The sequence below is a fragment of the Carcharodon carcharias genome, chromosome 28 (genome assembly GCF_017639515.1).
Source record: "Carcharodon carcharias isolate sCarCar2 chromosome 28, sCarCar2.pri, whole genome shotgun sequence".
NCBI classification, from domain to species: domain Eukaryota; kingdom Metazoa; phylum Chordata; class Chondrichthyes; order Lamniformes; family Lamnidae; genus Carcharodon; species Carcharodon carcharias.
Genome location: NC_054494.1, coordinates 37,187,294 through 37,202,218, shown reverse-complemented (window position 1 = coordinate 37,202,218; position 14,925 = coordinate 37,187,294). Strand labels below are relative to the sequence as shown.

Sequence of the window (14,925 nt, the reverse complement as noted above, 5' to 3'; positions counted from 1 at the left end):
GAGAGAGAGAGGCAGGCAGTCAGAGAGAGAGAGGCAGGCAGTCAGAGAGAGAGAGAGGCAGGCAGTCAGAGAGAGAGAGAGGCAGGCAGTCAGAGAGAGAGAGAGGCAGGCAGTCAGAGAGAGAGGCAGGCAGTCAGAGAGAGAGGCAGGCAGTCAGAGAGAGAGGCAGGCAGTCAGAGAGAGAGGCAGGCAGTCAGAGAGAGAGAGGCAGGCAGACAGAGAGAGAGAGGCAGGCAGGCAGACAGAGGGAGAGAGAGGCAGGCAGGCAGACAGAGAGAGAGAGAGGCAGGCAGACAGAGAGAGAGAGAGAGAGGCAGGCAGACAGAGAGAGAGAGAGAGAGGCAGGCAGACAGAGAGAGAGAGAGAGAGGCAGGCAGACAGAGAGAGAGAGAGAGAGGCAGGCAGACAGAGAGAGAGAGAGAGAGGCAGGCAGACAGAGAGAGAGAGAGAGAGGCAGGCAGACAGAGAGAGAGAGGCAGGCAGACAGAGAGAGAGAGGCAGGCAGACAGAGAGAGAGGCAGGCAGACAGAGAGAGAGGCAGGCAGACAGAGAGAGAGAGGCAGGCAGACAGAGAGAGAGAGGCAGGCAGACAGAGAGAGAGAGGCAGGCAGACAGAGAGAGAGGCAGGCAGACAGAGAGAGAGGCAGGCAGTCAGAGAGAGAGGCAGGCAGTCAGAGAGAGAGGCAGGCAGTCAGAGAGAGAGGCAGGCAGTCAGAGAGAGAGGCAGGCAGTCAGAGAGAGCGAGAGCACGAAAGAGCATGGACAGAGGCACCGGGAAACCCCATCTTTGAATAGCACCATGGGACGGAGCCTTGGTTGAACATCTCGTTCAAAGGACAGCACCCCTGACAATGCAGCGTGCACGATGTGCTTCATTTGGCTTTGAACACAGAGCCTTCAGGCCCAGAATCAAATGAGCCAAGTTGGTCTGCATGTACACACAGGAGGTGCTCCCAGGTCCTAGCTGGTCGTTAACCAGCATGGTTTTGTACAGCCTCCTACAGATGGCCAGAAACAGTTTAAAGAAAGTGTGGAAATTTGTGGTCCTATTCACAGAATATTAATACTGTTCCATAGCTAGTCAATTATCCCGTTAATTCACACTGAAACCCTGCAATTTCCTGAGCCACGTGCAGCCCATCGCTCTCGAACTACAGTGCGAGCGTACTGCGAAGCAACAGAGCAGGGCAAGCAGGAGGGCGAAAGCCCTCTCTGTGGACAGGATATACTTGAAGTGGCAAATTCTTTCCTCCAACACCCTGGAACTCCTGGGTATCTGGGATCTCAGATCTGCTTGCATTGCAAGGGCGAATGGCACACACATTGCTGAGCTCCTTCTAGATGTATAAACTCATCAGCGCATTTAGTGCCATTAATCAAGCACTGCAACAGCACAATGTGATACATTTTCTAGACATCTGTGGTCCCATTATAAAGCACACAAAAGGTCCTGACCCAAAGACTACAAATTAAAAGCCTTAACAGGTCGAGTGGCAAAGATCTCTGACTCAGTCAGGAATGTCACTGTCAGTTCTGTAAGCTTGCTTGCGGAGATGGGCCTCAATCTCCTCTCGGAACACCAACATCCCAAGGTGAGCCTGGGAAGCCTCATTCATGGCTTTTGACTGAATACACATTCGATACTGTTCTGGAGTCAGCTCATCCGCACAATGCTTCTCGTGCCACAGGTGGAAGAGGCTAGAGACCGGCGTCCTCACCACAATCAGGTCACTGTGGAGGTACTTCCTGTACAGGTGGACGTCCTCCCCTCCCCATCCTTTCACATCCAGGTCAAAGCCACCTGCAGAGGAAGGATAAATTTGTAGTCATGTAATGTGGCGTCACATTCCAGACGTGTCCCACAACGTTATCTTGAAAGGCAGTGGAACCAACTTGGCAGGTGTTTTGTGCACAAAAGCCTGCAAACTGCAATAGTTTTGTTCTTCAGGGGGCTGGGGAGGGGTGGTGTGGTGGAGTTGATGGTGCACTGGACTGTCAATCTGGATTATGACCTACTTGCTTAAGTTCTGGAGTGAGGTTTGAACTACAATGTTCTCAAAGGCTGACCGATGCTAGCTAAATATTTGGGGAAAACGTCAGAGAATATTGACAGTTTTAGTGCTAATTCCTGCCTATAATCCAAAAGAGTGCTCTCTGAAAGGGCGGTGAAAGTAGATTCAATAACATTCAAATGGAAAATTAATAAATACTTGGAGGAAAAATTTGCAGGGCAATGGGAGAGGGCAGTGAAGTGGGACTAACTTACAAAGAGCTGGCACAGGCACAATGGGTCAAATGGTCTCTTTTTGTGCTGCACCACTTAATAATGTTATTAAATGCATCTAAGTGACTGCTGTCCAACCAAATCCAAACTCATCAGAATGTGAGCCAAAGAGATGATGGGCGATTGCCAGAGGGAGGAATCTCCAGGCGTAAACATGAGAGAGTGTGGACGTGAGTCAATGGCTCCTCACCCCATGACATGTTGCATTTGAGTTTCACTGTGTGGGCAGCACCATTTTATGGTGATTGTGGAGGCAGCTTATACATTCCACTGTGCCATCAGGATTGCAAATTGACCTAGTGGACAGGGTTCCAATGAACTACCAGGCTATCATCAGTTCCAAGATAGTATCTGGTCTAGCATCTATGTAAGATGCAACAGGAAGAGTTGATTGCATGCAATGGTGCTGAAAGCAGTAGAGAAACACAATATCAATCATGTAAAGTAGTAAAAAGTAAATAATGACTTGCATTTATATAACACCCATGCATTGTAATGTAGGAAATGCAGAAACCAAGTTGCACATTTGTTGCAGGTTGCAATGTCCCACAACCAGTGATATGACAATGACCAGATAATCTTTTTCTTAAAAAAAGTGTTGTTGGTTAAGAGATAAATGTTGGCCAGGACATCGGGGAGCACTCCACTTCTTTGAATAGTGACCCTAGGATCTTTTGCGCCCTCATGAGCTGGCGGTGCATCTCCAACAGTGCAGCACTCCTTCAGCACTAGACTGAGGGTCAGCCTAGATTATGTCCTCCAGTCTCTGGGGTGGGACTGGAATCTTTTGATTCAGAAACAAGAGTGCTACTCACTGAGCCACAGCCAGTTCAAGGCAGCAAGAGTGCTCCGGTCAAACTGCAACTTAACCGTGCTCTGGCCGACATGGTGTCATCAAGTCACTAGTGCAGTGGGTTCATTGCCAGAACATCTTTTTTTACCTGAAACAGTTGACTTGGGCACTAGGAGTGCTGTCTATCCACCAGATGTAAGGGTCACTCCTAACTGCCAGTGACTGACAGAAAGGACAGATGAATAACTTCCACAACAAGGATTGTACAACAGGATACAATCTGCGGTTTAATTTTATGGTCAACTCACCAATAGTGAGGAAATCGGAGCGATATTGACAAGTCATCCCAAATCCAAAATCTCGCCAAAACCCTGAATCTTTCTTATGCACCTGTGTGAAGATTAGAAAGAAATAAACCAAGCTTGTGGAACAAAAGCAAGATAAAAACAGAAAATGCTGGAAAAACTCAGGAAGTCTGGCAGCATCTGTGGCGAAAGAAACAGAGCTAACATTCCGAGTCTAATATGACTCTTCATCTGAACTAAAAAGGTAGAAATGTGATTTTTTTTTTGTTGAGAAAATGGGGGGGTGGGGGGGTGGGGGGGTTAGTGTCAGGTGGAACAAAAGGGAAGGTCAAGGATAGGTTAGAGGGTGGGAGAGATTAAACAATAAAGATGTCATAGAACAAAAGGCAAATGGAGTAGTAATGGTTGTAGTAAAGAAACAAAGCATAGGTCCAGAGCAAGTGTTAATGGGAGAGTAAAGGACAGCTCCGTCCAAATTAAGCAAAGGTATGAAAACAAGGTACAGAATGGCACTTGACAAAAAAAAATGAATGAAATGAAGGACAGAGTTTATGGTCTTCAGAGTTCAACTTAATGTTGAGTCAAGAAGATTGTAAAGTGCCTAATTGGAAGATGAGGTGCTCTTCCTCCAGTTTGTGTTGGGCTTCACTGGAACATTATAGCAGGCAGAGGACAGAATTGTGAGCATGGGAGCAAAGTGGCGAATTAAAATGGCAAGCAACCAGAAGGTTGGGGTTATGCTTGTGGGCTGAGTGGAGGTGTTCCGCAAAGTGGTCACCATAGTCTGCGTTTGGTCTCCTCAATGTAGAGGAGACAGCATTGGAACAGCAAATACAGCGTACTAAATTGAAAGTACACGTAAAGCACTGCTGAAATAAGTGTTTGGGGCCATGGACAGTGAGGACACAAGAGATAAAAGGGCAGGTGCTGCACCTCCTATGATTGCATGGGAAGGTGCCATGGGAAGAGGACAAGGTGTTGGGGGTGATAGAGATGTGGGCCAGGGTGTCATGGAGGGAATGATCCCATTGGAATGCTGACAGGGCAGGAAAAGGGAAAAAATGCATTTGGTGGTAGCATCACGACAGGTGGTTGAAATGGGTGAAGATGGTCCTTTGAACGTGAAGGCTGGTGGGGTGAAAAGTGAGGACAAAAGGAACTCTTCTGGGGAGGGAGGGGGAGGGGTGGGGGCCCTATCAACTTCAGTGGGGCTGTTGTGGGTGGGTGGAATTCTCGGTTGAGGAAAAAGGAAGATATGTTGGAAGCACCGTTATGAAAGGTGTCATCATCAGAATAGATGCAATGGAGACAGAGAAACTGGGAGAATGGGATGGCATCCTTACAAGAAGCAGGACATGAGAAAGCATAGCCCAAGGTAGCTGTGGGAGTCTGTGGGCTTGGAATGATTAGTAGACAGTCTCTCCCCAGAAATGGAGAGGGAAGGGAAGTGTTGGAGATGGACCATGTGAGGGTGAGAAAATGGCGGAAACTGGAAGCAACGTTGATTAATTTTTCCAGTCTGGACGAGAACAGGGATCGGCACCAATAGAGTCATCGATACATCAGAAAAACAACATTTGGGGAGGGAGCCCGAATAGACTGTAACAAGGAGTTTTCCACAAAACCCCACACTAAAAAACAGGCATTACTAGGGGCCAGGGCCCATGTGGGTACCTTTTACTTAGAGGAAGTGAGATATGAAAAGAGAAACTATTCATCGCGAGAACAAGTTCAGCCAGGCAGAGAAGGGTGGTGGTGGATGAGAAGCATGGAGCTCAAAGACTGTCCTGGTGGGGGACAGAGGTGAACAAGAGCACCTTGCTTCCCAAGACTTCAACAGACAATGTGAAAAAACATTTCATTACTCCACACACAATTATTCAGTAGCATGACTGAGAATTATTAAACCAATCTGCTAGAACAGGAAGTAGATTCTGGCAAGGAATGGAACATTCTACCATAAATAAATAAAACATCCCTCAATCCCATGTACTTCCCAACTTTCATTAAATCATTGGAATAGAGGAAGTAGAGGATTTCAAAATCAATTTCAATCCAATTGTAATGTTAGTGGAGCCCAGAGACCAAATGAAACTTTCAATTCACACTTTTACAGATTGAAATGTGTCTATTCTCCTCCCAATTCATTTAGAAATTAAAAACACATCTACAATAAGAAATGGTCTTCTTAGAAGTTCAAAGATCCTTTGATGCTGGAGCAATTATACCAGAGTTGTGCTGCATCATGGAGTGTTTGGAGGACATATTGGAAGGAGGGAGGAAAGGGTAATGTATATTTGTATTACACTAATCTCAAGTCCAAGAGAAATATCTCAAAGCGTTTAAATTACAATAAATTTCTTTCAAGCGCAGCTGCTGCTGTTATGTAGGCAAACGCTTTAGCCATCTGGCGCACAACAAGATTCCACAAACAACAAAGAGATAAACGAGCAGTTCTTCCGATTCTCTACGGATATTGACTGAGGAGGAATGTTGACCAGCCACTGCTCATCTTCAACTGATGTCATGGGATCTTTAACATCCACCAGGATCACTGGAAAGAGTTGATATGGCCTCACTTAAAGTCTTGTTTGAATGATGACCCCTTCAATAGGACAGCACCACCTCCTGACCCACCCTTCTGCCCCACCCTTTGTACGTCACTCATCACAAGCTCCTGGAGTAGGACTGTGAAGCTGCAGAATGCCAATTTGTATGCAAATATAGACAAATGTGATTTTTTTAAAAATAACAATTAATAAATTACATCATTTAAAATAAGCCACTCACCAACTGTTGCTCAATGGATGGGGTACCATCCAGGTTGGCATAGACAACTGCAGGATTGTACAAGCTGAACACAACAGGGTAGAAAACTTTTTTACCTGTGGAAAGACAAGTTTATTAAATGCTACAAAGACCATATGATGTAGGAGCAGAAGTAGGCCATTCAGCCCATCGAAGAGGAGACAGGTAAAGAATGGAATTACTCCTGCAGGCACTGTACAAAACCCAAATTACTCTAAGAAATATAAAGGTTATAAACCCAGTGATGCATGGGACCGTTCATATAAAAAAGAGTGCAGTCTGAAGTTGTACTAACAACCATATGAAGAGGTTTAGAAGGAACTTGGAGTGAAACAGTGCAAACCAACCCCACACAGATAGTTATGTAGATGTGGGGAGTTCAAACTATGACTGCAGACAAAGTTCCAGCAACTCGTATTCTGTCCCATTCATATTATACGCAATGGATTCGCCCGATTAAACCTTTATTTTTTCATGGGACGTGGGCATCACTGGCAAGGCCAACATTTGTTACCCATCCATAATTTCCTTTCAACTGATTGCCTTCCTCATTTCAGAGGGTGGTTAAGAGCCAACCACATTGTTGTGGGTCTGGAGTCACATGTAGGCCAGACCAGGTAAGGATGGCAGACTTCCCTCCCTAAGGGACATTAGTGAGCCAGATGGGTTTTTACTACAACTGATGACAATTTTGTGGTCACCATTACTGAGACTAGCTTTCAATTCTAGATTTTATTAATTTAATTCAAATTCAATTTGAATGAATGCCCCAAAGCATTAGCCTAGGCCTCTTAATTACTAGGCCAATGACATTACCACTACATCACCATCTCCCTGGACATTTGGGAAGGTCTAGTCAGTAATGTTCCCTCATTGTCAAAAAGAGTCTAAAAATGAACACTGTACTCTATTGGTAAACAGCTGGTAGGGGTAAATTTAATTTAATATGTACAGTCATTTAAGCTACAAGTTATAGTTATTACATAATCATAGAACAGCACACTACATGAAAAGGCCATTCTGCCCATCGATTCTGCACTGGATTAGCAGAATTTCATGGTACACACAAAGGACCAGAAAATGAATGGTTTCAGTGCTCCAGTATTAATGCGAAAAAAAACTTACATTTGCATAGCACCACTGAAATGTACTGTAATCATGTAGTGAAATTAAGCTATCATCCTGTGCAGAGAAAGATATCTTAAATAGCAAAGAGGTGAATACCATTTAGCCTGTCTTTTTTTTTGTCATGTTACATTGAGGGGGGCATGTTTGCCAGGAGATAAGTGAGCCGCCTTACTCTGCTTCAAACGGTGCCAAGGGATTGCAGCATGAACTGGCACCAGCAAATAGGGCTTTGGTTTAATTAAACATGAATTGTGTTTAATTATATATGCAGGTGATGGGCATTGACTGGGCATTCATTTGAGCCCCCTATAAATAGACAAAGACAAACTATGGCTGTGGAGATAGGAGGTGTACGTTTGCAACGTGCATCTGTGTAAGTAAATATAAAGGGTGTAAAGATTGGCTCCAGTTCAATCCTTCACCAACTAGCTTTCTGGAATAGGAGCTTGATGTAACGTCTCATCAGAAAGGCAGCAACCCATGGCAATCCACAAGCACAAACTGACGTGTCGGCCGAGTTTACACGCTCATGTTCTGAAATGGGGTTCGAACCCAGAACCTTCTGACTCAGAGGTTACGGTAATATAAACAAACTGACAATTTGCCGATTTCCTCAACATTAAATGGTTCCATGTGTGCTTGGCGATGGCAAATTGGGGGATTCATTCAGACTACTCTCTTTAAAACTCACTGCATACAATAATAGCACAATGGTCCTTATTAATCTCTGTCAATAACTCACCAGGCTCTGTATTTATCCGGCAGCTATTAAGAAACTCAGAAGAGATATAAATATCCACATCACAGAAAAACATCAGCGCCTCGCCTTTCTCCCAGGTTCGGGCTCCCATATCCAGACCACGTCCCCGAGAAAACTCATCAGCCAATGGAACCAGAGTGTAGTTGTGAAAATTAGTTTCACTGCACAGAAAAAAACTTTTTACTCCATTGTTTCAGCACTTTCAGTTTTAAACCTATCAAAGCTGCATCAACAAATTTCATTTATACAGCACCTTTAACATAGTAAAACATTATAAGACTCTTCAGAGGAGCACTATCAAACATAATTTGACATCAAGCCACATAAGGAGGTATAGGGCAGATGAACAAAAGTTTGAGCAAAGAGGGAGGTTTAAAAGGGTGACTTAAAGGAGGACAGAGTAGTAGAGAGGGTTAACAAAGGAATTCCAGAGCTTAGGGCTTCGGTAGCTGAAGGCACTGCCATGGTGGAGCAATTATGATTAGGGATCTGCAAGAGATTGGAACTGGAGAAGCACAGCTTTCCCAGTGGGTTGCAGGGCTAGAGGAGATTACAGCGTTAGGGAAGGGTGAGACCATGGAGTAATTTGAAAACAAGGATGAGAATTTTAAAATCAACCCAATGTAACTCAACCTGAGGGGGCTGCATGTATAAACCTACATATGTGGCACAGTACATTGCTATCTCACGATGGGCCGAAGGGCTGTATAACCCTATGACTATGAATTAACCAGCAAGTACACATCTTATTAAGAATAAAATGATCCATATTGTTCAAGGGGAGAAAGGCACTAACCAAGATTTCTTTGGTCACTGCACATTAATGAAATGATAACCAATTTCTCAAGCGAAGGGAAGAGTGACCAGAGCAAAGCCGGCTCCATGTGAAACTTCAGGTCCATAATTCTAGTGCCGATACGTTACACCATGGAGCCTTGTAGCCAGTTTCTGGATAGTGCAATGAAAACCCTCTGCATGGAATGTCAGCTCAGTTGGTAGCGCTCTTACATCCAAGTCACAAGGTTCAGGGCTTGAGTCCCACTCCAGGACTTGAGCACAGAAGTCATGGCTGACACTCCAGTGCAGTGTTGAGGGAACGTGTGCTATCAGAGGTGCCGTCTTTCAAGGCCCCTTCTGCCTGCTTGGTTGGATCTAAAAGATCAATAGCATTATTTTCAAAGGAGAGCAGGGGAGTTGTCTCTGGTGTCCTGGTCAATAGTTATCCCTCAACTAACATCACAAAAAGCAAATTATCAGGTCATTATCACATTGCTGTTTGTGGGAGTTTGTCAAGCGCAAATTGACAACAGTGACTGCACTTTGATGTCAATGACCGTAAAGCATTTTGAGATGTCTGGCGGTTGTGATAGACACTATATAAATGCAAGTCTTTCCTTTTTATGGCTTACCTGGCAGTCATCTCCAGGATCCTCCTCACTTCATCTAATCCTTCCTGGCCAAAGTAGACAACCGTGAGATAAACGTGCCCATCCTGGTGAATGCACACATCTCTGCATAAAATAACAATTGGAAACAGGGATGTTTTTTATTGAAAACTTGGGTGCTTAGACATAGATTAGCTGGTCACTTCAGGCAGAGGTTCAGCTATACAAAACACAGATGCAGCAATCATACAGGCATGTGAGCCTTGAGGTTTTGCTGCAGGATATGTTTGTTTGTATGAAATTTCTTTGTTATTTTAGTGGACGATTTAACTCATTTACTATAAGAGAGTTAACAATTCCCTCAAAACAGCAGGCAAAGGAACATCTGCTGTAATACTTTTTTCCCCAAAAATATACTATATTCATAAAATTTGTCAAAATACATGCAAAACTTTTCAACATGAAAATTGCAGAAAGTGCCATAAAATTCGACTTGTCTCCAGGCAGTATGTTCCACCCTTAGGTGCCTCTATGCGATCGTAATTCTTCTGATATTTTCAATATTATCCACAGTGACCAAATACCCCAACTGAGGGAGACCAATATAAATGTATTGGGTCACAATGGTTTGCCTTTGATTGCTCCCTTTCGGTGCTCCTACCTGAAATTCTGCATGAACTGGGCGAAAGCCTCAGTGCGGCCAGACAGCGGCACAATTACATTGATGATCTGGTGTGAGACGTCGATTGTTTCAGTTTTGATTTTCATGAGAGGTCCAAAAGGGCGGAAGAGTGTGACGTGTTGAAATTCATCCAGGAATTCCTTTTTATAGAACAGTTCATATAAGGTCCCTTTGTCTCTCTCTGTACGATAGTAGCCTGAAATAAGTAATACATTGGGAAATTAAAATTTAATTTAAAAAAAGTCGCTCCGTTCATTTACTCTCTACTGAAATACTACAGTCCAGCACCTGAGAGACATTTCTGATAAGACTATTTTTGCAGCATATTGCAGAAAGCAGACTGGAACAGTGGGAAAGCTGCAACATAGATTCACAAGGATGTGAAAGCAGGAATGAGAAAGCTTAGTTATTAACAAATATCTACAAAATGTTTCCAGCATTTTCTGCTTCTGCTTTTAAAATAAAACCACGGCTATAATCACTGGAACAGTGAAGGTTATGGGGATTTGATAGTGACAAAACTATAGAAGGGTTTAAGATGGTAAACAGCTAAAATATTTCCACAGCAGTGAATTGGTAACAATGTGACATAGAGTCAAGATTAGGACTAGAAGTACAGGTATAGAGGAGGGATGAGGGGATTTTGTTTCATGGAAAAGGCTGAATAGGATAGGGAATGCTTTATTGAAGCCGTCAGTCACAGCATTGAAGAGTGAATTAGGTAGACGCGATGGATAATATTAAAGGGTACGTGAAAGGAGCAGGGAAGTCCAGATCAGAAACAAAAATACCTGGAAAAACTCAGCAGGTTTGACAGCATCTGTGGAGAGGGATACAGTTGAAGTTTCGAGTCTGTATGACCCTTCATCAGAACTAAGACATATAGAAATGAAACTGATGGAGACACTTATCAATGCTTACAGAAATTAGCTTGGATACAGTTGCACTATTTATACAGCGGCACACAATCAATCACAGTGCTGGGATATTTTTGGAAGAAGACCCTTTACCCCACTTGGTTTCACTCAGCCAAAACGCTAGCTCTAATTATCTCATTAAAGCTTAACATACAACAGAAATAGGTAGACAAGACCTGATTTAACATCTCAAATGTTAAAAAAAAAAATTCTCCTGCTTCTTTCACTGTTAGAAGTTGATGTTTAGAAAGCTACTCCTCAGAAGTTCCTCAATTGCTCTCCAGGGGCAGTGTAAAGTACCAGTTTAAAACCCAGAGCCATCCAAAGTGGTGGAGAATGTCCATAGGAAGCTGTGCAAGACTTTGACAAGGTCTGACATGGAGACTATGAAGATGAAGAGGTTTTGAGTGACTGTTCAATTGCACTGTGATTGCTCTGGAAATATGAAGCAGCACTGAATGACCAGCAGACGCAACAGGATTAGGTTTCCACAGGAAAAAAAAACACAGACAGAATGTAATCAAAATGGAATTTAATTTATTCAGCCACTGCAGAGCAGCAGCCCCAATTTAAAGGGGCCTCTTTAGCAGAATGCTATATTTTACTATAAAGCGCTTTACTAACATCAACTCCATGACCAGAAATCCGACAGTGATTTGATTTCACTAGTGCCACCAAATTTAAGTTTCAATTCAGAACAACTGAACTGCACTGAAACAAGAATAGAAAAAGAAATGATTCCTTTCTCAGATGGAGCTTGGAGCGGATTCAAAGCCAATCTTCTTATCATCTGCAAATTTTGAAATCATGCCCTGAACACCACAGTCTAGGTCATTAATATATATCAGGAAGAGCAAGGGTCCCAACACTGACCCCTGGGGAACTCCACTACAAACCTTCCTCCAATCTGAAAAACAACCATTTATCACCGCTCTGTTTCCTGTCACTCAGCCAATTTCTCTTTCCCTAACTTCCCTTTTATTCCTTGAGCTAGAGTTTGCTCACAAGTCAGCTGTATGGCCCTGTATCAAATACCTTTTCAAAGTCCATTTACACCACATCATCAGTTTTTGCCTTATCAACCTTCTCTGTTACCTCCTCAAAAAAACTCCAGCAAGTTATTTAAGCATGATTTTCCCTTAATTAATCCATGCTGGCTTTTCTTAATTATCCTGCACTTGTCCAAGGGGCTATTGATTTTATCCCATACTATAGTTTCCAGAAATTTCCCTATCACTGAGCTCAAACTGACCAGTCTGTAGTTGCCGGCTTTATCCTTGCACCCCTTTCTGAACAAGGGTGTAACATTCACAATTCTCCAGTCCTCTGGCACATCTCCTGTGTCTCAGGAAGACTAGAAGATTAGCACTAGTGCCTCCACAATTTCCACTCTTACTTCCGTCAGTACCCTTGGATGCATCTCACCCGGTCCTGGTACCTTATCTATTTTAAGTGAAGATAGTCTTTCCAACACCACCTTCCTCTCAATTGTATGTTCCCTCCTCTCTCACCTCAGCCTGGGTAGCATCTTCTTCCTTTGTAAAGACTAATGCAAAGCAGTAGTTTAATACCTCCACTATTTCTCCAGCTTCCGCATGCAAGTTCCCTATTTTAATCCATAATCGGCCCTGCTCTTTTACCACCCTTTTATTATCTACATGCCTATAGAGGACCTTGGGATTCCCTTTTATGTTCACTGCCAGCCTCTTTTCATGCTTTCTCCTTGCTTTTCTTATTATTTTCTTCACTTCCTCTCTGGACCTTCTATATTCAGCCCGATTCTCCATTGTATTTTCAACCTAACATTTGTCGTACGCACACTTCTTCCTTTTCATCTTTACCCCTATCTGTCTCATCATCCAGAGCGCTCTGGATTTATTTGTCCTACCTTTCCCCTTTGACGGAATGTACCTCAACATTGCCTGCAATATTTTTTCTTTGAAGGTGGCGCATTGTTCAGCGACCATCTTTTCTGTCAACATTTGACTTCAACTCACTCAATTCAGATGCAATGTCATCCCACTGATTATCCCTGCTCTGGATTGTTCCTTGTCTTTTCCCATGATTAACCTAAACCTTAAGATACAATGGTCACTGTCCCCTAGAAACACTGATATTTGATCCCCTCGGGCCAACTCATTCCCAAGAACCAGGTCCAAAAGTGCATGTCCTCTCATTGGATTGGAAACATACTGCTGCAGAAAATCGTCTTGAACACATTCCAGGAACTCTCACCCCTCTTGTCCCTTTGTGCTATTTCTATCCCAGTCTATATTTGGATAATTGAAGTCCCCCATTATAATTACTCTATAATTCTTGCACCTCTCCGTAATTTCTTTGCAAATTTGTTTCTCCATATCCTTTCCACTAAGCTGGTCATCCATACTACACCAATCAATGTTATTGTACGTTTTTCATTCCCTACCTCCAGCCAGAGAGATTCTGTCCTTGACCCCTCTGGAACATCCTCTCTCTCCAGTACTGTAATGCCATCTTTAATCAATATTGCTACATCCCGACCCCGCCACCCCTTTTCTTCCTTTCCTGTCTCTCCTAAACATCTTGTACCCAGGAATATTTAACACCCAGTCCTGCCCTTCTTTGAGCCAGGTCTCTGTTACAGCAATATCATAAATCCATTTGTCAGCCTGTGCCTACAGTTCACCAATCTTATTAACCACACACCGTGCATTCACGTACATGCACATTAGCCCTATTTTAGGCTTTTCTACTTTCCCCCTTATTCTGATCCCATCTAATGACTTATTGTTGCCTACTCCAATTCTGTCAAACTCTCCAAGTATTCTATCTACCTTGATATACCCTCGTTATCAGTTGATACTTCACTACTTCCTACTGCCAGTTTTTCTCCTCTGCACTCTGAATTTCCCCTCAGTTCCCATCCTCCTGCCAATCTAGTTTAAACCCTGAGATAAGAACAAAAAAACTGCGGATGCTGGAAATCCAAAACAAAAACAGAATTACCTGGAAAAACTCAGCAGGTCTGGCAGCATCGGCGGAGAAGAAAAGAGTTGACGTTTCGAGTCCTCATGACCCTTCGACAGAACTCGAAGTTCTGTCGAAGGGTCATGAGGACTCGAAACGTCAACTCTTTTCTTCTCCGCCGATGCTGCCAGACCTGCTGAGTTTTTCCAGGTAATTCTGTTTTTGTTCTAGTTTAAACCCTCATGAACAGCACCAGCAAACCTCCCCACGAGGACATTAGTCCCAGTCCTGTTAAGGTGCAACCCATCCTTCTTGTACAGGTCCCACCTGCCCCAGAACCGATCCCAATACCTCAGAAATCTAAAGCCCTCCCTTCTACTCCAGTTCTCCAGCCACATGTTGAACTACTCAGGTTTCCTATTCTTACATTCACTAGCATGTGGCACTGGGAGTAATACTGAGATTACTGCTCAAGGTCCTACTTTTTAATTCCTTTCCTAACTCCTTAAAATCCGCTTTCAAGACCTCATCCCTTTTCCTACCACTGTCTTTGGTCCCAATGTGAACCACGACTCTGGCTGTTTATCCTCCCCCAGAAGAATGTCCTGCAGCCGTTCTGTGACATCCTTGACCCTGGCACCAGGGCGGCAACGTACCATCCTGGATTCATATCCATTGCCACAGAAACGCCTGTTGGTTCCATTATGGAATCTTCTACTACTATAGCGCTTCCACTCTTCCTCCTCCCCCACTGTGCCACAGACTTGGCTCTTGCTACAGTCCTCTGAGGAACTAGTAACCAAAATGGAAAAGTGGTTAGAGAAAGGCCACACTCCGTTCCCCAGGCTCTATTTATGCTGCACAACAAAAACAGAATTACCTGGAAAAACTCAGCAGGTCTGGCAGCATCGGCGGAG

General features: G+C 43.7%; 1 protein-coding gene across 4 annotated transcripts in view; it reads right to left on the bottom strand.

The window, feature by feature from the left end:
- Positions 1 to 652: 652 nt before the first annotated feature.
- Positions 653 to 14,925, bottom strand: part of csgalnact2 (chondroitin sulfate N-acetylgalactosaminyltransferase 2) — a 59,158-nt gene continuing 44,885 nt past the window's right edge. For all 4 annotated transcript variants that reach the window (XM_041176316.1, XM_041176317.1, XM_041176318.1 and 1 more), the window contains 6 exons: positions 10,125 to 10,341; positions 9,488 to 9,589; positions 8,061 to 8,239; positions 6,173 to 6,267; positions 3,386 to 3,467; positions 653 to 1,801 (listed from right to left, as the gene is read on the bottom strand). In XM_041176316.1, the coding sequence (XP_041032250.1) occupies positions 1,509 to 1,801; positions 3,386 to 3,467; positions 6,173 to 6,267; positions 8,061 to 8,239; positions 9,488 to 9,589; positions 10,125 to 10,341 (968 nt within the window). In that variant the 3' untranslated portion in view covers positions 653 to 1,508. The remainder of the gene's footprint in view (positions 1,802 to 3,385; positions 3,468 to 6,172; positions 6,268 to 8,060; positions 8,240 to 9,487; positions 9,590 to 10,124; positions 10,342 to 14,925) is intronic.